Source organism: Ictidomys tridecemlineatus, chromosome 2, assembly GCF_052094955.1.
Source record: "Ictidomys tridecemlineatus isolate mIctTri1 chromosome 2, mIctTri1.hap1, whole genome shotgun sequence".
Taxonomy (NCBI): Eukaryota; Metazoa; Chordata; class Mammalia; order Rodentia; family Sciuridae; genus Ictidomys; species Ictidomys tridecemlineatus.
The window spans coordinates 14,952,882-14,978,289 of NC_135478.1; the positions used below are offsets into that span (position 1 = coordinate 14,952,882).

The following is a 25,408-nucleotide window of genomic DNA, read 5'->3' on the forward strand; positions in this document are numbered from 1 at the left end:
CGCCGCCGGAGCGTCACTAAGCACCGGTTGGGGCGGGGCCATGTCCTCGAGCAGCCCGGCCGCGGCGGTTGGGAGCTCCTCCCTTTTGCGCGTGCGCGCTGCGCGTCCCGTCGTCCCGCTGGGCTCCCGCGTCGGGGCGCGGTTGGCGGCGTCCGAGAGGAGCGCGCGCGCGCTTGCGCTGGCGTCGGGCTCGCGCACGCGCACCTGCGCCGGCGTCGAGCTCGCGCACGCGCACGGCAGTGGCGGCGGCGGCGGCGGTTCCTGCCGGGGGCTCAGAGCGGCGGGCAGCTTTGAGGGGAGCGGCGGCTCTGAGGGAGTCGGCGACGGCAGCGGCTTGGCGCTCGTGGCTCTCTGCCTAGCTTGCTTCAAGGCAGACGATTCGGTCCGAACCGGGCGCGCGGGGGCGGCGGCGGCGGCGGCAACCCGAAGCCTGCGGCCTAGGCCTCAGCGCGGCTGCGGGCTCAAGTACTCCGCGTAGCCGGCCTGAGGGCCTTACCCGGCGGCACCATGAGCGTGGAGGCGTACGGGCCCAGCTCGCAGACGCTCACCTTCCTGGACACCGAGGAGGCTGAGCTGCTCGGCGCCGACACACAGGGCTCCGAGTTCGAGTTCACCGACTTCACCCTCCCTAGCCAGACCCAGACGCCCCCCGGTGGCCCTGGCGGCCCCGGAGGAGGCGGCGCGGGAGGCCCGGGGGGCGCGGGCGCGGGCGCTGCGGCCGGACAGCTCGACGCGCAGGTGAGCGGCACATGGCGGCGCCGGAAGCCCGGGTCGGGCGTCGGCGTCCCGGACCTGCCTCAGCTCCCCCACTCCGGCCGGGCCTGACCTGACCGGTCCCAGGTCCCCAACTCTGGCCGGACCCGGCCTGATCTGCCTGGTGTCCCTCATAGGCGCCAAGCCTGGAGTAACCTGTTCCGGTCCGCCACTTCGGCTGTGTCCCAGCTGACTTGCCCCGTTTCTCCACTGCAGCCAGACCAGGGCTGACCTGCCGTGGTCCCTCACCCGCCTCTTCCGCGATCTGCCTCAGTCCCCCGATAGGGCTAAGTCTGGTTCTTGCTCGGGCCAGATCTTAGGTGACCTGCCCTTAGTCCCCTTCCGGGTGTGTCTAGGATGACCTGTCCTAGGTCTGCCCCTGGCATAACCCAAGTTCCTCACGCTGGGACCGTGGCCTACTCGATCCAGGTCCGGGGGGTTCTGCGCGGGTCTCCTTCTGGTAGGTCCAACCACCCTGTCCCAGTGTCTGTGGTCGCAGTGGTCTGGCTAGACCGCCCCCTGGCCCCCACCACATTCCCCGCTCCGCCATTCAGGCGCGCTAAGTTGCGCGAGTTTAAATTTCCCGGGGTTCAGGGACCCTGGAAGCGGAGGGTATAGGCTCCCCGAACAGAGACCGAATGTGTGACTCGCGTGCAAGAACCACATACTCGCTGACTCTTGAGATTATTCAAGAGGTCGGTTACGTTTTGTTTTTCCTCCTTGCACTGCTTGTTGCTGAAACTGACCTGTTACATAACTCCACAGCCCTGCCTTGGAAAAGTTGTGTTTGAGTTTTGTTTCTCCAATAGCAGTGATAGTGGGTTTTATATAAAGGAGTGTGCCACGTCGGAAACTAATTTTTAATGATGTGAATGTTTAGCGAAGACTGCTTAGGTGTTTTAAATTGGGGTTGAGATTGTGAGAATATCAAGTGTGCACTTCCTGGGTCTTAGTACCTGCTTGGAATGCGCGATGAGGGTGGTAGGGTGGGGTAGTTGGTGTCTTGGGCTGGGGTCCTGGAGAATATGGTTCCCACCTTCTGGATCTCAGATTGCCTTCACCTACTGCTTGTTTTTGTGCCTGGCACCTCCCTCAGGTTTATTTTCCTGAGTCCTCCACTTGGGAGGAGCTACAGGGCTCAGCTTGTCACAGGTGTCCCTGGGCACATCCTTGTGCTCCAGGGCTGGGGGAACCACCCCATCCTCAGCCAGAATAAGCTCAGACACTGTTATTGGGGGTGGGGGGAATCTGTGCTAATGCCTGAGTCACCCTTGTGGGTAGACCACCCACTTGGGCGTTCTTTTAGTCCTCTGATAGGAGGCAAAAACATTTGACTCATTTTAACCCCAGATTCCTTAAAATAGAAAGCCTACTGGCTTGGGGCATCAGAAGAACAGGTGTGAATGTATAGGGTTTTTTTTTTTTCTCTTTAGTTTTGTTTACATTTGGTGAAGGGAGGTTGGGAGAGGCGAGAGTTTGCATGAAGAAGTGAGCTGAGCTGGGTAAAGCCTCACCTCCTTTTAGTTTCTCTGCTTTGTGGATCTCTGCTTCTCCAGCTATAAAAACTGGAGGTGACAGTTAAATTTTTATTCCTTTTACTTAAGGGCAATCTGGATCCATGTGTAAATTGTCCAGACAGTTGTGTCTGTAAATTGAGTCCATGTGTCAAGAAGGCTTGGTCTGGCAGCAAGCAGTGGTGGGCAGCTGAGGAGTGCAGAAAGGGGTGAACGATAATCATCTTATAACTGTAGCTAGTATAAGACAACAAACCTGCAACAGCTTTGAGTTCTGCTGCTGTCTGTTGGCAGTCAGTCATGGGATGTGTCCTCTTTGATTTGAAATGATCGATTCACTTTCCTGCAGCCGAACACTGAATTATATAAAATCAGACCATTAAAGTGCATCATCAGAGGTAAACATTGGAGTTCTGAAGACATCAAAGGGTGTGTCTTTCCTTACTTTTAATTAAACTTGATGACCCACCCACCTGTAGCCTAACTTTGGATTCATATTTGATGAAGGGGAATACTTGAAATCTGTTTGTATCACTAGAGGACCCGAATTTGGGGGCAGGAAAGTCTGAATATAATTGGAAAATAAGAGAAAGTTGACTGTCCCCTGTGCCAGCTTGGTGGCATCAGCTGCTTAAAACATTTGGGAAGATTTTCTTATTTGTCCTCATGAAGTGACTGTGTAACCAGCCATTCACCAGGGGCTACCAGGAAGACTTGAGCTTCTATTCTGCCTTTTGATTTTTTTCCTACTGGATGAGTGGCTGTCAACTGTCAAGGGCAGACATTTTTGTGGCATAGCTATATTGAAATAGAATTCACATACCGTACAATTCACCTGTTGTACATTAACATTTCAGTGAATTTTAGCATGTTCAGAGTTGGGCATCCATCACCCAAATCAATTTTAGAACGTTTTATCACCCCAGAAAGAAATTTGTTTCTCATCCCTTAGTCGCACAATCTTTCCTTCCCTAATCTCAGGCAACCATTTATCTTTAACTTTCTGTCCTTGTAGATTTGCCTTTTTCTGGAAATTTCACAGTAATGGGATCATAAAGTGTGTGGTGTTTTAGATCTGACTTCATGTTTTTTCTTCCTGCCTGTTGTTGAGAATGGAACCCTGGCCTCCAGCATACTAAGGCAAGTGCCCTACTACTGAGTTACAGCCCCTGCCTTGTATCTGGCTTCATTCACATTATTTCATAAATCAATGCTTCATTTATTTATTCTATGTTATGATTGAATAATATTCCATTGTATGGATAGACCATGTTTTGTCTATCCATTTGTCTTTTGATGACCATTGAGGCTGTCTCTATCTTTGGCTCTTATGGATGGTTCTGCTATGATTCTCCAGGATTGCTACAAGTTTCTGTGTGGATGCATTTTTGGTGAGATCACTGGTCCTATGGTACCTCTGCATCTAACCCTTTGAGGAGTCACACTGCTTGCCAGTGTGCTGCCACTCTTTTTTTTTTTTTTTTTTTTTTAGTTTCAGTGGACACAACATCTTTATTTTTATGTGGTGCTGAGGATCGAACCCAGTGCCTCACGCATGACAGGCGAGCGCTCTACTGCTTGAGCTACATCCCCAGCCCCAATGTGCTGCCACTCTTGATGGCTGTTCTGCTTGTGCCAGTTTTGCACAGTATGGGTTATGGGAATATGCATCCCATTCAGGGTGGAAAGTGGCAGCAGGGGTGACTCCTGTTGAATTGGGAGCTTGTTCAACACTCATTTTGAAGGTTATCAAGGCTCCTGAGATCTAGGAATAAAGAGTGCTCACACATTCTGCCAAATGTCCAGAAGATAAAGGAACAGTTTTCCTTTGAGTATTTGACCCCTTCCTGGGCCCTTCCCCCACTTCTGAAAGGACACTGAAAGGTAATTTCAGAAGTTGTTTGCATGATAGCTAGGGTAACAAACTTTTTGGTCTGTGCACTTCAAGTATTTCCTCTCAACTGTTTGTGATATCAGGTTTCCTCCAAACAATGGAAGAATTATGGTGAAAATGTAAGAGATGGAAACACCACTTAATAATAAAGAGGAACGAACTACTGCTGCACATAGCAACATGATGCATCTCAGAATAATTCCTCTGAGTGGAAGAAGCATTCAGACAAGCAATTTCACTCACAAAATGCTAGAAAGTATCATCTAATCTACAGTAATAGAGAGCAGATCAGTGATAGGGAGGATGGAAAGAGAGTAGGGTAGGAACAGGGAATGATAATGATGGGCACTTGGAGACTTGAGGGTGATGGCCGTGTTTATTTTGTTGATTGTAGTGACCGTTGTGTGTTTATATATGTTGATGTGTGTCAGTTTCTAAAATTATATACTTTCAATATATGCCATTTATCGCATGTCAGTTTTACCTCAGAGGGACTGTTAAAAGAAAAATCCCATAGAGATAACTGTCTGTGCCCATCCAGTGTTCCAGTGACCGCCCCTACCCCAGGCTGAAAGTGCTGAGACTCTCTTACACTTTTTTATGAGTGGGACAGTTCTACGCTCACCTTCCTGTGACCCAGCAGAGAAATGAAGTGTCTGTCCACATAGGGTGGTTGGAATTTCACAGCAGCTTTGTTCATGGAGGAGTCCTAAGTGGAAAAAGCCCCAAATGGCCATTAATAGGTGAAGGAATAAAGTATGTACATTCAGTCGGGGACAAGCCTGCTTGTTGGCTTGGCTGGCTTTTCTTTAGCTCAGATCTCCTGAAAATAGTAAGATTTGTGGGAAGGTATATTCCTTTCAGATAGGAACTCAGTGTTTTGGAGCAGATGCTCCAGGTAACCCTGAAGGTGCTGCTTGAGACCTGGGGACGTTGTTCCCTCATCTTAAGATTAGGCCTGCGCCAAGTGCTCCCTCTTTACTCACAGCTTCAACCATCAGCCCACACTCAAGATTTTACTTGTAAGTGCAGGAGCTGCTAATATATATATATATATATATATATATATATATATATATATAATACACAATCTTTTCTCCATTGCATGAGGGACACCATCTAGCAAAAGCTCCCAGCTGGCCTGCTGTCCAGTGAAACTGGTTTCCCTTTTCACCTGCTAAGCTCTTCACATGCAGTTTCTCTATAGTTCTAGTATTGAGCACATAAAATAGGGTGTTCTTTTCCTCTTCACGTGGCAGAATACTTAGGTTAAAAGTTGATGCCTCATGTTTAAAACTGTGGTGCTGACTTCCTTTTGATGGATGGCTATGTGGATTTGTCCCAAGGTCAGTGAATAGACCCTCTGCCTGCTGATCTTGTAGCTGATGGTCGTTTCCCATAGTTCCTGGTTTCTTAAGGGTTGTGAGTTGTAAAGTACACAGATAACTTTGTCCCTTTTGGTTTTACAAACTTTTGGGTATAGCTGTGATTTCAGTGGGCCATGAGAGCATAGGAGACAAGGTGCTGCTTATCTGGAAAGTGCTTGCTCAGCACTTTTCACCCTTACTTGACTTGCCGTGTTCATTTCCAGATCTTTAGGACTTTTCCAAGAGGGTGAGCCAACAGTACACTTAGGGGGAATGTATGGAATAACTCCTTTTTTCTTCTAATTAATTTCTTTACTCACATTTAGAATGATTAGGGGAGAAGTTAACACTTCACCATTATTCACAAAAACCAAAGTTTTTCTCAGTCCAGCCTCCAGCCACCACAAGCAAAAAAAAAAAATATATATTTTTCTCTTTGAAGTCTGACCACTTGCCATGAAAACTTGTTTTAAGGTGTACAAGTCAACACTTTTTAAGTAAATTCATGGAGTTGTGCAACCATCATGTCATTGCTTACCATTTGATTTCTCTTCACTCCTCCTTTCCTTCCCTTCTCTCTGTTTTGTCCTGCCTGTCTGTATAGCCACTCTGCCACAGCTCCAGTGTCTGTGCATGGTTTCATGGTCTGACTGCCTTGACAGATCTATGCTCATTGGTCAGTGGTCACACGAGAGATATGCCCACTTGGGGGGTGGGTACCTGCCTCCCAGCCGTTGCGCATCTGTTCATGTTTACTTTCATACCCTCCATCCAGCTGCCAGGCCAACCTCTCCCTTTTGATCCTGGACTCCAGCACCCTGTAGGTTACCTTTTCCTGGCCTGCTGTTCTTGGAGGGCTAAGGGCAGTGACACCAGCTGATATAGAATAAGGTCTTGGCCAATTGCCATTTCTTTGTTAGAAAACTACATGTGCAGGCTGGGGATATAGCTCAGTTTGTAGAGTGCTTGCCTCATGTGTACAAGGCCCTGGGTTCAATCACCAGCACTGGGGGGAGAAAAAAACAAGAAAACTGCATGTGCTTCCCTGCTCAGGTGCAATCCTCAGGAGTGAGCTTTGAAATTGAGAGGGTCCTAAAACAGGTTTGCTCTCAGGGCAGGTCTTCGTGTGTGGTAGTCCTACCTAGATTGGTGTGGGGCTAGCAGGGCTGCAAGGCTGGTGTGCTGGGCTGAGGGGTTCAGGTGGTATCCTGAGCCTCAGACTGCTGAGGGAGCCACAAATGAATTTGAGAGGAAGAGCCCTTAGACTTTGGGGGCCTGGGAAAGCACTGTGGCAAAGAGGTCACTGGACAGCCTCACAAACATATGGAGGAGTTGGAAGGGGACCTGAGGCAGAAGAGGCTGGTCAGTCAGGACTGTGTGCACAAGTTACAAATACACATGAGTGTGTGGGGGGGTGGGGGTGGGGGAGGGTTGCCAGGGTACCAAGTGTCCCTTCTAGGCGCATGTGCTCAGCATTGGGGTTTTCTCCATGAGGGGCTACAGACTAGAGCAGACCTTAGCTGTTCATAGCTTCCTCTGGGTCTGCATGCCTCCTGCCCCTGTGTTGAGACAGGTCTCCCCTTTGCAGGGAGATGCTTCCCTGAGAGGCTTTGAGAGAAGGGAGGGCTCCCCAGGTCAGCGAGTAGTAAGTTGTAGGGGCCATATTCAGATCAGAGGTTCAAGCCAGGGGAAGTTTGTGGTTGTTACCTTGGTGGGGTGCTCTCATTTTATTGGGATGGTCTAGCCTGGCAGAAAAGGGACATGATGTCTGGCTGTGCTCTGTGGAACCCAGAGCCAAGAGGCCAGTCTGGCCAGAGAACCAGGGTGATGACTCTGGGCCAGTTCCCAGTGCTGTCTGCAGCTTTGCTCTCATGTTCACAGCCTTGAACTTTTTTTTGCAGGCGGGGGTGGTAGTAGTTACTGGGTATTGAACCCAAGGGTGTTTATCACTGAGCTATATCTGCAGCCCTTTTTATTTATTTATTATTATTATTATTATTATTATTTTTGAGACAGGTTTCTCTTAAGTTGCTTAGGGCTTTGCTAAATTGCTGAGGCTGGCTTTGAACTTGCAATCATCCTACCTCAGCCTCCTGAGTCCCTGGGATTACAGAAGTATACCATTGCTCCTGGTAACCTAGAACTCTTCTTGGGCAGAAAGCTTTCCCCTGAGAGCAGAATTTGACTTCCTTCCATATGTAGGGAGCTACTGGGTCCTAGGATCCCAAGGTTGAAAACAGTTCCTTGTGTCTTTGTGTATGCGTTGGTCAAATAGCAGCTTGGGAACTGAATGTCTGAGCAGGGCTTCTGAGGATTCCTTTGTTGCCAGGCCAGCACATCAACATTCAGGTGATTTGGGTTGCCTGTTGGGCTGTGGGTAGCCCTTGCCGCAACCAGGGGAGACAACTCTCTCAAGTGTCAGCAGCTTATAGAGCATAGTAGATGGGCCATAGCAGTCCAGGGAGGTGGCTCTGGTCCTGGGTAGAGGCCAGGGCATTGAAGTTATAGTTGTACTGAACCTTCTGGCAATTGTTGCCTCCTTTTGAGCACTGGATCTGCAGAGCCTGCTGCCTTATTCTCTATATAGAAACATTGGATTCAAATTTTCTAACATAGAGAGAATGCAAATCCAGCCTATCTACCTTTTTCCATCTTACAGTTGAGCAGATTTTCCTCTCCTTTTTTTTAAAAGTTTTTTAAATTGTTGATGGATCTTTATTTTATTTTTTAATTTATTTATATGTGGTGCTGAGAATCGAACCCAGTGCTTCACACATGCTAGGCAGGCGCTCTACCACTGAGCTGCAACCCCAGCCCAATCCTCTCCCCTTTTTTTTCTCCTCCTCCCCCCAAGTGTTATTGTACCCTTACTTCTAAGGTCAAGCCATCTGAATTGTGATACTTAACCCTTTTTGGTGGGGGGGGTAAGTGAGAATTGAATTCAAGAGCACCTGACCACTGAGCCACATCCCCGGCCCTATTATTTTTATTCTCTGTAGAGACAGGGTATCATTGAGTTGCTTAGTGCCTTGCCTTTGCTAAGGCTGGCTTTGAATTTGCAATCCTCCTGCCTCAGCCTTCTGAGCCACTGGGATTTCCAGCTCCACTGCACCCAGCTGATACTCAACTCTTTTGATCTATAATGTACAAGACACATTTCTGGAAGTAGAATAGGGCGTCTTTATAGCTACATTGCTGTTGTCAGACAAACAGCATTAGTTTGTCAGTATCATTTGATGTGGGGCTTCCTTTTCTCCACTATCCACTTTTTCCCTTGGTTTCTGGGGAAGTTGGGTCTGGAGATGATCACGGTCCCTAGATTCCACTCTCCAGAGCAGCCCCTCTACCTTCTTTTCATGCTAGTGAACTCAGGTCCAATCTGAGTGATTTTGTGAGGTGTCCACTTCTCTATTGGGTCCCCTCATTACACCCTAGGTCCTCCACGTGGGTGAGGTGGGATTCATCTCAGAGTGGCTAGGGATTCATCCTAGTGCTAGGCAGGCAGGGTTAAACTCAAGATGATCTGGGGGATCTTAGTCTCTGTTGGCCTGGTGGAGGGTCCTTTGACTCTAGGGTAGACTCCAGAACCCTGTGTAGAGCAAGGGTCCTTGGACCTTTTAGCCTTTTAGATGCCCAGTGCTAAGAGAGAGGAGGGAGGGGCTTTTTTTTTTTTTTTTTGGTCAAGAGGGAACATGGAAAGCGGGACCCAGGGACCATCGCTCTGTTGGGCAGGACTATGTAAAGTCACCCTCTTTGTAGGTCAAAAATGGCCAAATCCCAGTGTATTTATGTGGTTCAAACTGGTTGATTTGTCTCCTTTATAGTCTCCTTTAACTGGGTCTTGGATTTAAAAAATGATAAAAAGACATGATTAGAACATTGGGGTTGTCTGTGTATATATGCAACTATGTATAGCAAGACCACAATGTCAGAACCACACCAAGTTCCTAAGCAAGGTATGCGTATGTAGATATAGAAAGCCCTGGTTCTTGTGAAGATAAATCTAAGAGTGGGTAGTAAGAAGGAGGGTACATGCATGTGGAACATGGTATAGCATGCATTCAGACAACCAGGATGTGGCTATTTTTCTGTAGGCTTGGAATTTTTCAGGGGAAAAAAAAAAAGCTGGGGAAAGTTTGGGGATTCTCTGTAGCCAGCCACACTGAGGAGGTTGGTGACTTCCGATATATTCTCATTTAAACCCTGAGTTAGAAGAATAGATGATGAATCACTTTAGTCTCAGCCTTTATGTTTTGAAGAAGACACATTCATTTAGCTAACACTGTTGGGGCCTCTGCTCAGGCTCAAGTCTCTTGTGTGTGCTCCTGCAGAGGGGAGGGAAATGTTTGATGCTGCAGGAACTGGCAAGGCAAGGGTTCCCAGGTGCTGTTTTCTGTATCACTCCACAGGAAAATACAGATCCAAAGGTTACTAAAGATTTTCATATGTAAAAATTTTTGAAACCTTGGGCTAAAGGTGTAACTCAGAGGGAGGGCATTTGCCTAGCATGTGTGAGGTCCTGGGTTCCATCCCCAGTACTGTAAACAACAAATCACTTACAGAGCCTGGCCAGGGATTTTAGGAGCTCTTCTAGACTAAAGGTTAGTGGACTTCCCCCCCCCTTCTTTCCTCCCTCTCTCTCTTTCTTTTCTCTCTCACTCCTTTTTTTTTTTTTGTACTGAGGATGGAACCCAGGGCCTCACACATGCCACCCAAGTTCTCTACTACTGAGCTATATCCCCAACCCTTTTATTTTATTTGGAAACAGGGTCTCCCTAGGTTGCCCAGGCTAACATCAAATTTGCAATCATCCTGCCTCAACTTTCCAAGGAGCTGGGATTACAGGTGTGTGCCATTGCATGTAGCTTGTGAACATTTTTTTAAAGGACTAAATAGTAAATAGTTTAGGCTTTGGAAACAAGAAGCAAAATTGGTAACTCAACCATTTGAAAATGTAAATACTACACTGAAGTTTTGTGGCCAGGCAGCCACAGGCTGGTGCCTATTCTAGAGTATGCTTTCAACCTTCTCCCTGTGGCATGTTTCATAATGCCTCCTTCCCTGCCCTGAGGCAAGGCCTCACTCCAGCACTGGCCAGCCATTCTTCAGAAAGCAGGCCTATGGGTGCCCAGGCACACACTGATAGACCCTTTTTTTTTTTTTTTTTTTTACAATAAACATTTATTAAGATGTAATTTTCACAATATTTTAATTCTGTTCTGAAATCAATCTACAAATCTCTCCACATAACACCAAAGCCAGTGATTTAATAAATAAGAGGAATGTACAGATCACTTTGCAAAAAAAATAAAAAAGAAAAGAAAAAATAAGCCAGATAACATTTACATCTATAGATCAGTAGAACCCACCTCCCAGGGCACATGGAACTCACACAGGCCGGGCTCGCCTCCCACTGCACAGACCAGACCTCCCAGACTGTGCCAAACAAACTGAGCCCACAGAAAGCCGACCACCAGACAGCGCACCTAGAGTGTGCACCATGGCGGGCACCGCACAGTGGGGCTTCCAGCTGGGAAGAGAGAACTTGGCAAGGTCCTAGGCATGCACCCAACCATCACAGGAATCGATCTAGTCACAGGGACACAGGGACGACGCTGTGGAGAACTACAGTGAAACCTCAGGAGCTGCAGAGACAGGGGGACGCGTGCTTGGCAACATCAAGTTTAACCCTTCTCTGTTTTACCTGGCAACCTATTTCCAACTGAACACTTAAATTCAAGGTTTTGTGTTCAGCCGACTGGGCAAATCACAAACCGGTTCTGTGCTACCTGAGAACTGGTTTGGGGAGTGGCCACCTATGGGAATGCAGGGTGCTGAGCGGCCTCGGGTACCAGGTAATAGACCCTTCTTAACCTGCGAAGTGGCAGGAACATCATTGCATGGAGAAGGTATGACCAGCTATCAAAATTTTGAACAAAATACAACAGTGAAAAAAGCAAACAATGCAATTTAAAAAATGGATGAAGGAACTTAGCATGATGGCGCATGCCTGTGATCCCAGCAATGAGAGACCAAGGCAGGAGGATGGCAAATTCAAGGCCAGCCTGGGCAATTTGGCAAAGGCCCTGTCTCAAAAAAAAAACGAAAACAAAAAACTGGGGATATAGCTCAATGGTAGAGCACACCTGGGTTCAACCCCCAGGACTACCAAAAAATGGGGGGAGAGGGGCAGGGGAGTTGGGGAAGGACTTAAATCAACATTTCTCTCCGAAATAGATAAAATGGCCAGCAAGCACATGAACAGATGCTGAGCATCACTAACTATGAGGGAAGTGCAAGTCAGAACAATGAGATACCATCTCACACCCATTTGGATGCTTATAAGAAAAAGCAGTTATTGGTGAGGATGTGAAGAAATTGGAAACCTTGTGCACTGTTGGTGAGAATGTAGATTGGTGCAGTTGTTGTAGAAAATAGTATAATAGTTCCTCTAAAAATTAAACCTGGAATTACTGTGTGATCCAGCCATTCACTCTAAAAGTGTATTCAAAAGAATAATTCAAAATATGTGGAATGGAATTGCTGGATTATACAAAATATTTTTCTAAACATAGCAAAATATGCAATTTATCCAGTGATTGCCAAAAAGAATATTAAAGTGATGGCAGATAGTGAGATGGTTTTTCAGTTTCTGCACAGCACTTTACAGACAAGTAAAAATATCCACCAGATGCACCTTGGCAACATTCAGAGTGTCCCTAGGGGATTTCTTGCTGTCCCCTCAATCCCCCCGCCCCGCCCCATGAGAACCCCTGTTCTTATTTCTTATAAATAAATGTCTGGTGAGTAGTAGTGGACAGGCTAGGTATCTATTTGGGTCCTGCATGGCCTATGCCACCACAGAATTGGGTTTGGGTTCTGCTTATCTCTCTTTTATTTTTAATTTTTATTTTTTAGTTTTAGGTGGACACAATATCTTTATTTTACGTTTATGTGGTACTGAGGATCCAACCCAGTGCCTCATGTCTGCTAGGCAAGCACTCTACCACTGAGCTACAACCCCAGCCCCTGGGTTTGGGTTCTGATAGATGTCACACATTCCTGAGGTGGTAACACTGGGGGAAGGGGTGTGGCTGAGGGATGGGATTTGGGGAGGTACTGAATGAGGCTCCTCCTTCACTCAGTTGTCTTGTTCCCCTGATGGAGGCTTCTAGGGATGTAAGGTGTCTGCTCCCATCTTAGAGATCAGAAACCTGATACCTTCCCTGGAGGTTCCAGTCAGTCTTCCCTAACCCTGAATTTTGTACCATCACTATGTTCCATTTTCACCGTGAGACTCCTGCTGTCTGACCCAGCCACCCGTGGGGTTAAGTGGCCTGGAGGGGTTGATGGCAGAGATTGTTGACCTGTGGTTTGTAGTGGTAGTTCCTGGGAGTGGCATTAGGAGCTCTTGCTTCTTTGAGTCAGTGTATTCTCTTTTTTTTTTTTTTTTTTTTTTAATTTTTAATATTTATTTTTTAGTTCTTGGTGGACACAACATCTTTGTTGGTATGTGGTGCTGAGGATCGAACCCGGGCCGCACGCATGCCAGACGAGCGCACTACGGCTTGAGCCACATCCCCAGCCCTCAGTGTATTCTCTAATGTTGTGACCTCAGTGCCCATGTCCTGTGCAGTTCAAGGCTTAGTTATTTAAAATCAACCTCTTTGTTTTTTGCTGCTATAATGAATAAAATTAAAGTTATGTCGTGGATGAAAAGGATTCCATTAACATTCCCTTCATGCTTCACAGTCAAGGCTTCCTTGTGGGAAAGGGGAGGGGCCAGTGGTGTAGTTGAAGTTGTTCTGTATCTCCTGGAATGACAGCCAGCATTTCTCTTGCTCAAAGAGCCTTTGCTGTGACTCCAGTCTTCTGGTCTCACATTGTGCACCTGTTCCCAGGGTGGGACAAAATGAGTTTGTAAAAGTTATCTTGCTTCTGTGACCTTCAGTCATGGGAACCAAGTGTCAGCATCCTGGTTTGGGGTCATGGACATGGCTCTGTGGCCAGGCAGGGATCAGACTGCTTGTGCAGTGAAGTGAGTTAGGTGGATGCACCAGAGCCATTTTTTATTGGGTAGGTTTGATAAGGAAGAATAACATGTGAAAAACCCATTCAGTATAAACTGTCTCAGCAAAGAGCAAACCAGGGCCTCCCTGGAGAGTCACTGTGACTGCTTATTTTGACAGAGGCCATAGGCCTGGGCCAAGTCCTGGCATCTGTGGCCTCTCTTAGGTGACACTGCCATTCTGCTGTAGGTTGGACCTGAGGGCATCCTGCAGAATGGGGCTGTGGACGACAGTGTGGCTAAGACCAGCCAGCTCTTGGCAGAGTTGAACTTCGAAGAAGATGAAGAAGATACCTATTACACAAAGGACCTTCCCATCCATGCCTGCAGGTGGGCACTTGGGGCTGGGACGCTCACCTCCCAGGCATGGGAGCCCTTGTGCTGTGATTGTGGCCTGCAGCACTGTTAATGTTGTCATTAGGAGTAAGGAAGTTGCTCATAAGTCCCTGTTACTGGGCAGGAGGGTGGACCGGCACCCTCTGACACCCTGAATTCACCCAACTGTTGAGGGTTACCCTTTCTTTAGTCTTAGACCTGTACGCCTTCTAGGACCTGAGATCCCTCTGGTCCCTGCCCACTTGCTTATCAGGAGGATCTCGTCACAGTGGGCGAGCTTTGGGACTGAAGGGTAGGCAGAGTAGTAAGATTCTGTTACAAAGCGATTTTACTGCAGGAGTTTTTAAAAGATCTGCCTCCCTGAAGCTCATGATTCCAGGAAAATTGGAAGCGATAGACCTGTATGTTGACCAAATTTGGAATTCTCATCTCTGCCAGGGCCATCCTTTATATTTGGATTTATCTTGCTTTTTGTTTCTTACACACAAACATGAAGGAATTGAGACCCTAAGAGAGAAGATAATTTGGTGCAGGGCACTGGCCAGTCAGTTCACATGTGGGCCTGGGCCAAGTTCATCTTGCCTGGCCCTGGGGCACACTGCTCATCAGCGATCTGTGCCCACTGCTGCAGCCTTTTTGGCTGCATGCAGGTCAGCTTTCTTGGGCGGAAGGTGTATCTTGATCCCACATAGTGGCTGACACTATTTTGGCTCTGTATAATTTATAAACTTTATGAACACAGTAGTGTTACTGCTGTGTAGTGATGCTGGAAAATCGTCTTTCAAGTTGCAGGGGAGTAAGCTTCATGGTCCTTTGTCCTTCCTGCTCTCTCCATGGTGTGAGATGGGCAATAGTGTTTTTCCCCTCCCATTATAGTAGTGGGGGAGGCTTCCTAGCCTTAAGTGCATTTTAGTTTGAAATTGACTTTTAACTCTGTATATTAGCAGAACTCTGTGCAGAGCTGGGGATTTTTTTGTTTCATTTTGTTTTGCTTTTCTTTATTTTGTTGTTGTTGTTTTTGGTATTGAGGATCTGTGGGTTGAAACCACTTAATCATTGAGCCACATCTCCAGCTCCTTATTTTTTTGAGACAGGGTCTTGCTAAGTATTGAGGCGGGCGTTGAACTTGCAATTCTCCTTCCTCAGCCTCCCACATCACTAGGATTCCAGGCATGTGTCACCATATCCAGCAAGAGCCAGTGTTTTGGATGTGTTGATTTTTCAGAAAACCTAGACCAGGAGTGGGGTAGAGAGCTGGGTCCTGTTAAGTGCTCCTTGCGTGAGCTTCCATCTGCTGCCAGGCTCAGAAAGGCCCTCCACCTCAGGGTCTGTGCCCAGTTCCCTGGGAGCACACTGCCCTCTGCCGGAGCCTGCAGCTTACTGCCCACAGCGTTGCACTAGTTGGGATTCCTGAAACTTTAGGACAAAAAGGAGGATCTAGAATGGCCTGGGGTCTGCCACTTTCTCCTCACCTGGAAGTGGCTCTACAGCTGGCCTGGGTGCCCCCCTCCCCCAATCCCAGAGTGGCCAAGCTCACCTGGCTCTCCCCTGTGATCTCAGGTTTGTGAAGCCTGCATTTAACCTGAGTGACTTTCTTGCTGGGCTGGGTTTGAGTGTGTGCTTAATGAAAAACTTAAAAATGTTGTAAGAGGAAGGAATTTTACATCCTGCCAAATTAAAACCAGAGAGCACCCTTCCAGCTTTAACTGTTGATGTTTGGACTCTTTTAGTTACTGCGGAATACACGATCCTGCTTGCGTGGTTTACTGTAATACCAGCAAGAAGTGGTTCTGTAACGGCCGTGGAAATACTTCTGGCAGGTAGATAATCAACCGTGCATGTGTCTTTAATCAGTGGTGTGCTCAGATTTGTGTGTAAATTATGGAAATGTTGAAGCGAAGCGCAATATAAAATCACGCTAACAAACCTGGTTTTTTTTCCTCCTCTGTGACTGGTTTAACTTGAAACAGATGGTAGTGTGTGAATGCCTTAATGTATTTACCCTTGATTTATTCTCTGTGGTTCTTTTTATTATGCAAGTAGGGTTGGCTTAATTCTCATTCCCAGTTTTTATTTCTCTGTTTCTGCAAGATGAGCCGCTGGCACGCCTGTGGGTCTTCCTTACTGGGAGGCTGTTCCCAGGGCGGTCACGGGCAACCAGAGGAGCTGGTTCCTGAGAAGGCTCACTCTGGCCCTGGCTCATCTGAGCAGTCCTGAGGCTAATTCGGGCCAGATCCTGAATCATCGGATTAAATTAAGTTCACTTGACCGTCAGCGCTGGGCTTCCCTTCCTGCTGTTGATCAGCAGCAGCTGTGACTGGCTCCCTTGTTTTGTGTTTGGGATAAGATGAGCATCCTCCTGGCGCTGAGTTTCAGGAAAGTCTAAGATCTTGCCCATGTTCTGGGTCTCCATGCTGGTGGGGATAGCCCAGGGCTCACTCCACTGCTGCCAAGAAATGGAGCAAAGTCTGGTGAGGCAGTGCTCCCAGTGCCAGCTAGGCAGTGGGATCTTTCTCTGAGAATCACATTTTGCAGACAGTGACCAAAGCTTATTTTCACAGAGACCTGACACTTCCCATATCAGCAACAGGGATGTGGACAGAAAGATCAGATCTCATGTTATCTCTGAGTTAGTGACTCACTGTGTGGTGTTCTGAGCATGGCAAGGAATGGTCTTCAGATTATCTAAGACATTCATGTCCCTTTTTCAGAGTATTGTGAATAATTCGAGTGTTACTCTGTTGGCATGAGTTCCTCTCATGCAGGAAAAGCAATTAAATAAAACTTTTCTTAGCTGGCAACCCCTGCTTCCAGCCAGCACAGCCAAGAACAGGGAAGCAAGCATAGGGCCTCCAAGAAAAAAAGAAGCCAACCACCATTGCATGTTCTGTGCGAGTTCTGGCCAGAAGTGATGGGGTAGCCATTTATCTTGAGAGAGCTTTGAATGCCATAGGATGAAGAAGGCCCAGGAAAGGCTACAGGACATCACTGTTTCTGGTTAATTGTCTAGTGGTGGCTGCTCCAGGGAAGATTTAGGGGCTTCTGGGATGCCAGAGTGACTGGAGTTGGTTAGATAACCTGAAGAGTTTGGTGGCAGCTAGAGAGGGTAAGAAGGTTAGCATTTGAGTTAAAGCTTATGGTGGAATGGAGAAAGTAGGGGAGCGTTCTGGAGAGAGGAAGCGTAGCAAGGAAGACCTGGAGGCTAGCTGGCGTGCTCAGCCCTTATGACCTGCCTGCAGCAGGCAGGAGGGAGGCTCAGAGCAGTGGAAACTCTGGGAGAACCTGAAGCAGAACAGTGTACAAGCGCACAGGGGGGCCTCTTGCAACTAGATAAGGCCATTGTGTGTCTGTATGTGGTGACTTAGCAGGGGCCGAGTGAAGTGCAGGCCACTGTTTAGGTGAGCTAGGAGGGCTATCCTGAGCCCCACTCAGGTTTGGGGGTTTTTTAGTGTTTTTTTGTTTTGTTTAAACTATCTGGTTTCTAATATGTTCAGTTATCATATTTCCTGATCTGCAACAAATTTAGGGGCCATTGCTCCAGGAAGTAGGAACAGGGGCTCTGAGAAGTGACTTTCAACAGAAAACAGAAGTGAGGCTAGAGCAGTGGGGTCTCCTAGAGGCCCATCCACTGTCTAACAGTAGCTTCTGCCCCAGTGGTAGGCCTGATGCTGATGCGTTGGGTTTAAGAAAGCAGGAATTGGGGAGGAAAAAATGCAGGAACTACGTGAAATGTGTTAAGGAAATTTTCTTTAAAAGTGGTTGAAGTTGGGGATGATTTTTGTGCTCAGTGGGAGCCAGATCAGGGGAGGGCTGCTCCCAGGGGACACCAGATGGATGAGGTGTGACCGCCTCTGCTAATGGACCATGAACGGTACCGGAACTTTTAACAGGGGCCTGAAAATTGGAAGTGGTGAAAAGCTAAAGTTTGGGTGTTAACTATTTATCATTTCCTGGTTTCAGCCACATTGTAAATCACCTCGTGAGGGCAAAATGCAAAGAGGTGACTCTGCACAAGGACGGGCCCCTGGGGGAGACGGTCCTGGAGTGTTACAACTGTGGCTGTCGCAATGTCTTCCTTCTCGGCTTCATTCCCGCCAAGGCCGACTCAGTTGTCGTGCTGCTGTGCAGGTGAGGGGCCACTGTGGTTGGCCCTCCGCCATAGCCAGGGCTCTGACCCAATGGTACTGTGCTTTAAAAATGTTTTTTGCTGACTGGCAGGGTATGAGAACTTTGGGGGGCTGGGGCTGGTTAGAGAATTGGGAACGTTGAGTAACTCTTTTGGGGTGTGTTCTGGTTAAATCATAAAAACAATTCTGTGAAAACAAAGTCTGTTCTGAGTTTTAAGAGTTCAGAGCTCAAGTGTGCAGGGAGATGCAATTTATTACTAACAATTTAAAGGTAATGTGATCACATAGTAAACAGCAGGGAAATCCCTTTTTGAGTGTCAGGTCATCCCTGGGGTGGGTGGGGTTGGTCCTAAAGGTGGGCTCTTCTACACCTCCCCCCCCTCGGGTATTTTGCAGGCAACCGTGTGCAAGCCAGAGCAGCCTCAAGGATATCAACTGGGACAGCTCGCAGTGGCAGCCCCTGATCCAGGACCGATGCTTCCTTTCCTGGCTGGTCAAGATCCCCTCTGAGCAGGAACAGCTTCGGGCCCGGCAGATCACGGCCCAGCAGATCAACAAGCTAGAGGAGCTCTGGAAGGTGAGTGTCTCAATGTAAAGCTAACCCTCTGACCTGCAGTGCCAGCTTCTGGCTGCACAGGGGGTAGATGGAGTGTCTTCAGAAACAGCTGACCAAATGAGACCACCTGAGATTCTGGAAGGAATGGAAGCATGATCTACAGTGGCGTGGGGGCACCTGCAAGCCAGAGGGGTTCCTATAGCACCTGTACATTCCTGGTGGGCAGCTCACGATGTTCAGGGCCATCTATCATCAGCAACTTTCCCTGACTTGCCTGACCCAGGAGACTTAGCTCTGGGAAGGGAAGTTCTGACTGTTGAAATCTGGTTTTTTTTTTTTTTTTTTTTTGGTGGTGGGGGAGTACCAGGGATTGAACTCAGGGACACTCAACCACTGAACCACATCCCCAGCCATATTTTGTATTTAATTTAGAGACAGGGTCTCATTGAGTTGCTTATCACCTAACCTCTGCCGAGGCTGGCTTTGAACTCGTGGTCCTCCTGCGTCAGTCTCCCAAGCTGCTGGGATTACAGGCATGTGCCACCACTCCTGGCTGGAAACTGTATTCTTGCTGGGTGTGGTTGAGGCCAGTGAGTCCCTTGGCTGGCTTGATGTGAAACAGTGCAGCACAGGCCACCATTTAGGCAAGATTTTGGTTGGGGATAGGAGGGAAAAGTTTGTGGACTAGCCTTGGCATACTTACTTGGAGGGCCAAGACTGAGCAATAGGGAAGACTGTGGGTGCCATTTAAAACCAGGGGAGCAGCTGTCCTTATTATAAGAAGGTCAGTACAGGTAGATGTGAAGGGGAGAAGCCAGAAAATGGGGTTCTTGCTCTGACTGCAGACTCATGGTAAAACACCCCCTATACCCACCTATTTCTCCAAGGAAACCCTTCTCTTGCTCTGGCTGTTTAGGACTTTGTGATAAAGTTAGTTCTAACTGAGTTAGAAATTTTAATTCAGCACCCATTCAACCAGAAATCTTAAATAGGATCTTTTTATTGAGGTACCCAGGGCCTCGCACAGGCTAGGCAAGTGCTTTACCTCCAAGCTATGTCCCCGGCCCTTTTTAGTTTTGGAGAGGTCGTGCTGAATTATCAAGATTGGCCTTAAGCTGGCCATTCTTATGCCTTGGCTTCCCTAGTTGCCCAGCAGTAGGATCCTGTTTTTTCAGGCATGGTCTAGCTTAGCACCTTTCGGTTTCAGTTTTCAGATTGTCAAAGTACTTCACTGTTCCCAGGTACCATTCTGTCTATCAGTGCAGAGCTCCCTAAGAACACCAGGGGAAGAGCTGCAGAACCACATTGGTTCAGCTCAGAGGTAGCAGGACATATGAGATGGGCCTCTTCTGCTGTGGACCACAGACCGAAGCCAATGGCTTCACACAGGCAGGAAGAGGCCTTACTGTTCTTTGCCGCTGGGCATTCTTGGAGAAGAACTCATGCTTATTTGCTTGTGGGTGGAAATGGGGCGAGCACTTGCTTTTCTCATCTTGTAGGAAAACCCTTCAGCCACCTTGGAGGACCTGGAGAAGCCAGGAGTGGATGAGGAGCCGCAGCATGTCCTCCTGCGGTACGAAGATGCCTACCAGTACCAGAACATCTTTGGCCCCCTGGTCAAGCTGGAGGCTGACTATGATAAGAAACTGAAAGAGTCGCAGGTGATGTGGTGTGTGTAGGGCTCGTGGTGCTCTGGTTCTTCTTTAACAAAGCATCTCTCCTAAGGTGGGGAGGGTGCTTTCCTCTCTAGGCTGCAGAGCTGGACAGAAATGCAGATCCGAGGCCATATTCGAGTGATAAGGAGCCAGTGCCCAGTCATCGGAGTAAACACCAGCCTGAGTGTTTTGTTTTAAAACCCACAAAAATACCTTGCAGTCTGGTTTACAGCTTTGCTTACAGCGACGAGAGTTAGACCTTGTGCCAGGTCACTACAAAGTACGTGCCCAGGAAACGGAAAACATCCTGCATGGCAGTTGGCCTCTCTTCTCTCCCTCCTGTAGCCAGTTCTCACAGCCCACGGCCAGGAAGAAGCCTCCTCTGGAGTGAACATTGTGTTGGGCCCTCCTGTTGTTTGCTGCAGAGTCTGCTGACGGGTCACCTTCTGTGGGTTCTGGGGGTTCCTGATTGCTTCTCTCCCAGATGTGCCCTTGATGGAGTTTCAGGCCTGTGGGTGTCATTCTGCACCCAGGAGTCACAGTGTGCAGCCACTGGCATGGCCTTTCTGGAGGTTTACAGCCTCAGGGCAAGCCAGACACGTGGTGTCCAGGCCCATGTCTGTGTGCAGGCTAACCGGGCTTTTATTTTCCATGTGTTCAGACTCAAGATAACATCACGGTCAGGTGGGACCTGGGCCTTAACAAGAAGAGAATCGCCTACTTCACTTTGCCCAAGACTGACTCTGGTAATGAGGATTTAGTCATAATTTGGTTAAGAGGTGATTTTAAGTTTTAAAATATTTGTGACCATAAGTAGCATAAAATTCCTAGTTTCACCCTTGTAAAGTGTCCCTTGATTTGAACTCTTCATGGTGGAAGTCACGACATATGTTAAAAACATTAACTCTCTTGCTGTCTCTTTCACCACAAGACATGCGACTCATGCAGGGGGATGAGATATGTCTGCGGTACAAAGGGGACCTTGCACCCCTTTGGAAAGGGATCGGCCACGTCATCAAGGTCCCTGATAGTATCCTTTATGTACTGGGGGCTGGGCCAACCAGGTTGGGAAAAGATGGTTGTGGGGTCATGGGTTTGATGGGCACAGCTGTGCAGAGTGGTAGGTGCTGGTTGGTATAACTCTTTGTTGCCCTTAGGAAAACCATAGTCTCTTAACCTTGGTTGGGTAAGGTGGATGGTTATTTCCTCTCCACTCAAATAGGCATCCACAGTTGTGGCACCTATGCCTTGGCCAGAAGCCGGCCCCTCCCCACCTGTTCGTGTGTGTGTGTGTGTGTGTGTGTGTGTGTGTGTGTGTGTGTGTGTGTGAGAGAGAGAGAGAGAGAGAGAGAGAGAACACAGTGTGTGCACAGCCTGCGCCAGCAAGTAAACATGGGCTCTCAAAGGCAAAGGCTGTGAATGAGAACTCTGATCTCTCTGATTGTGTATTGGTTCTGCATGTTTTCAGCATTGGTGCAGAGGAGGGCTCTCCTAAGTAACCAAGTAAGTAATATTTAAAGACCAACAACTGGGCTGGGATTGTGGCTCAGCGGTAGAGCACTCACCTAGCATACCCAGGGCCCTGGGTTCAATCCTCAGCACCACATAAAAATAAATGAATGGAATAAAGGTATTGTGTCCAACTACAACTAAAAAAAAATTAATATTAAAAAAAAAAGACCAACAGCTGAGGTCTCCTAGGAAGGGGAAACTAGACTTTGGACAAGAAAGCGAACTTAACTCAGCACCCAGATTATGGCGATGAGATCGCCATTGAACTCCGTAGCAGTGTGGGGGCACCCGTGGAGGTGACTCATAATTTCCAGGTGGATTTTGTGTGGAAGTCAACCTCATTTGATAGGTACGTCCACCCTACTGCAGGTTGCTGCTGCTGTCTGATTTGCAAACACCTACCTACCACCTCCAGTATCTCTGAAAATTGTCTCGTCACCATGGCCAGGGACGTGGTTCACAGCTGCATTTGGTTGACCTGTGCTTTCCCTACAGGATGCAGAGTGCACTAAAAACATTTGCTGTGGATGAGACCTCCGTGTCGGGCTACATCTACCACAAGTTGCTCGGCCATGAAGTGGAGGATGTGATCATCAAGTGCCAGCTGCCGAAGCGCTTCACAGCACAAGGGCTCCCTGACCTCAACCACTCTCAGGTTCTTGCAGGTCCATGGGGACACGCAGGGCCACCCTGCATGGCCTATTGGGAGGGCTGCTGGGTGACTGCTGCTCCTAACTGCTGGTGCCTGTACTTGAAGGTTTATGCCGTGAAGACTGTATTGCAGAGACCGCTGAGTCTGATCCAGGGCCCTCCAGGCACAGGGAAGACGGTGACATCAGCCACTATTGTTTACCACCTGGCTCGGCAAGGCAATGGGTAGGCTCTCTGCACAGCCTGTGGGTGAGACATGGAGGGTTTGGGTGGTAAGAATGGGGAGTTTTGTCTGCTGAGAACTTTGGATGCAGTTGTGTCCTCAGGCCCAGATTATGAGGTGAGCACACAGCAAGCAGTGACCCTATGCAGCTTGGCATTCTGTACTTGCTATGAGTTGTACTCGATTTGACCTGTACAGTTATTTTTGAATAACCAGGCCCGCTGCCATCGTAAACACAGTGTTGGTCAGTATGTCATGTGCCTTTGTGCTTCTGAGAACTCTGAAGGTTCCAGAGAATATATACTGACAGGAGGATGAGGATGCAGAATTTAGTCACGAGTGTTACTTCTCATGAGTTAGAACTCTGAAAGCTGGGTGGGAAGCAAGTAGCTGTCACTGCTGGGATTGTAGCTCCTTCCGTATGTGTCGTTCCAGCTTGGAGCCATAGATCCAGAGCTGGCTGCACTGCCTGTTAAAAGTAATGGTCTTGGCTCATTAACATTCACAGAATTTCCTCTGGGCAAAACTGAGATGTTCACATCTTGTTCCAGGCCTGTACTTGTCTGTGCTCCGAGTAACATAGCTGTGGATCAACTGACGGAGAAGATCCACCAGACAGGGCTGAAAGTTGTGCGCCTCTGTGCCAAGAGTCGCGAGGCCATTGACTCCCCGGTGTCCTTCTTGGCGCTGCACAACCAAATCAGGAACATGGACAGGTGGGTGTCAGGCTAGCTCTGTGGGCCCCTCACTGGGCCCTCGCACATACTGCTGGCACATACAGATCTCCTGTGTGCCCGCTGACCTGGTGTATGATTGCAGCATGCCAGAGCTGCAGAAGCTGCAGCAGCTGAAGGATGAGACGGGGGAACTCTCTTCTGCGGACGAGAAGCGGTACCGGGCCCTGAAGCGCACGGCTGAGAGAGAGCTGCTCATGGTGAGCTCCTGGCTGGGTGCTGCTGGCTGTTAACAGTCTGTGAAAGTGGGCTTCTGTTTTGTTCTTTTGGGCCAAAAGACCAATCTGTGAAGCCTATGATGGCACCTGTGGGATGGTTATTTTATTTATTTTTATGTGGTACTGAGGAGCGAACCCAGGGCCCTGAATGTGCAAGGCAAGTGCTGTACCGCTGAGCCACAACCCCAGCCCCTGGAACATATTCTTACAACAAATGAACCTACCAAAAGTAATGTCAGCACTAGTCTGGGGTTTTACCAGCTCAGCACTGCCCCTTAGAGGCTGTCATGAGACATAGAGCTGTGTCTACTTGGAAAGGTCTCCTTCAACAGAGTACAACTGTTTTGATCATTAAGTTGCTAGTCATGGAAACCTGGATAGGAGATAATGTGGGAAGGAGGGGCAGTTTATTTAAGTAATTGTCAGAGAGGGCTTGGAACAGAACATATTTTGTACCCATCCTGCCTGCCTTCTTTCCCAGAGCTGTAGTATTGACCGTGTAGGTTTCCTATTGCCTCTGTACCCCTTTCTCAGAATGCAGATGTCATCTGCTGCACCTGTGTGGGTGCTGGTGACCCGAGGCTTGCGAAGATGCAGTTTCGCTCCATCTTAATCGACGAGAGCACCCAAGCCACTGAGCCAGAGTGCATGGTGCCCGTGGTCCTTGGAGCCAAGCAGGTGGGATACCTTGCCTCTACTGCAGTCTTATTTGAAACCCAGAGATGTGATTTCTAAGACCCAAGGTTTGTTTTCTAAAAACATGATGCTGGTGATACCCTGGTAGAGCACTGAAGAGGAAATAAATACATAGAGGCCCCTTTGAGAGTGTTTAAGGTGTGGACCCATGGGGCTGTTGCCTGTGCCTACCATGCTCAGAGGCCCTGTGTACCAGGACCTGAGTGTTATAATCTTGTGCTCTGGGTGTCACAGAATGTGCTGAGCAGTTTTCCTATCCAATGTTTTTCCTTTTGAATTTGAAAGGCTGGGTGATGGTACTTGGACCTGGAGCCCCTTAGACCTCTGCTAGTGGTGTTTAGACCATTTCATGGTTGAGATTTCAATTTGTGTGGCCTCTCTCACTACAGCTGATCCTTGTGGGTGACCACTGCCAGCTGGGCCCAGTGGTGATGTGCAAGAAAGCGGCCAAAGCCGGGCTGTCACAGTCACTCTTTGAGCGCCTGGTGGTGCTGGGAATCCGTCCCATCCGCCTGCAAGTCCAATACCGGATGCACCCCGCGCTTAGTGCCTTCCCATCCAACATCTTTTACGAGGGCTCTCTCCAAAACGGCGTCACTGCAGGTAATAGGCTCTGCCTGGGGCAGGGGCTTTGGGAGAGAAGTGGATACAAGGGAATGTGTTGGCTTGAGGAGAGGGAACCTGCCTGTCAGTTTCTCCCTACGGGGCTTTGCATAGCCGCCTCTGTCAACGGGGTACTTTGTGTGAGGTCTTGGCAGGGCTCCTCATGTGGGCAGTGTGGTGGTCAGAGGGACTGAACAACTGCTCTGGAGTGTGGGGCTCCCCAGGGTGTGGGCTTGGGAATTCAGAGTTACTTCCTGGGAATTCAGACCAGGGCTTATACAGCTTCATATTCAGCAGCAGGGACAAGAATTTGGGTGGTAACCTTGCTTTATGCTGGGAGGCATGTTAAGTGCTTTATGAAAATTATCAGAGCCAGAATGCATGATTCTCAAAGCCCAGAACCCCAAAACAGCCCCAGGCTGTGGAGTCCAGAGACCTGCAGGCTCCCTGAAGTCACAATTACTCTGATATTAGCAGAGACAACATCTGCCCTTTCCACTG

General features: G+C 48.4%; 1 protein-coding gene across 2 annotated transcripts in view; it reads left to right on the forward strand.

Moving 5' to 3' along the window:
* The first annotated feature begins 214 nt into the window (after nt 1-214).
* Nucleotides 215-25,408, forward strand: part of Upf1 (UPF1 RNA helicase and ATPase) — a 36,324-nt gene continuing 11,130 nt past the window's right edge. The window contains exons 1-15 of one of the 2 annotated variants that reach the window (XM_005332977.4): nt 215-738; nt 13,787-13,926; nt 15,663-15,752; nt 17,893-18,060; nt 18,456-18,636; nt 20,115-20,276; nt 20,932-21,049; nt 21,202-21,300; nt 22,023-22,131; nt 22,278-22,437; nt 22,540-22,658; nt 23,208-23,372; nt 23,476-23,590; nt 24,143-24,286; nt 24,694-24,907. In XM_005332977.4, coding sequence (XP_005333034.1) covers nt 508-738; nt 13,787-13,926; nt 15,663-15,752; nt 17,893-18,060; nt 18,456-18,636; nt 20,115-20,276; nt 20,932-21,049; nt 21,202-21,300; nt 22,023-22,131; nt 22,278-22,437; nt 22,540-22,658; nt 23,208-23,372; nt 23,476-23,590; nt 24,143-24,286; nt 24,694-24,907 — 2,215 coding nt within the window. In that variant the 5' untranslated portion in view covers nt 215-507. The remainder of the gene's footprint in view (nt 739-13,786; nt 13,927-15,662; nt 15,753-17,892; nt 18,061-18,455; nt 18,637-20,114; nt 20,277-20,931; nt 21,050-21,201; nt 21,301-22,022; nt 22,132-22,277; nt 22,438-22,539; nt 22,659-23,207; nt 23,373-23,475; nt 23,591-24,142; nt 24,287-24,693; nt 24,908-25,408) is intronic. The other variant, XM_005332978.2, reaches the window with a different exon arrangement.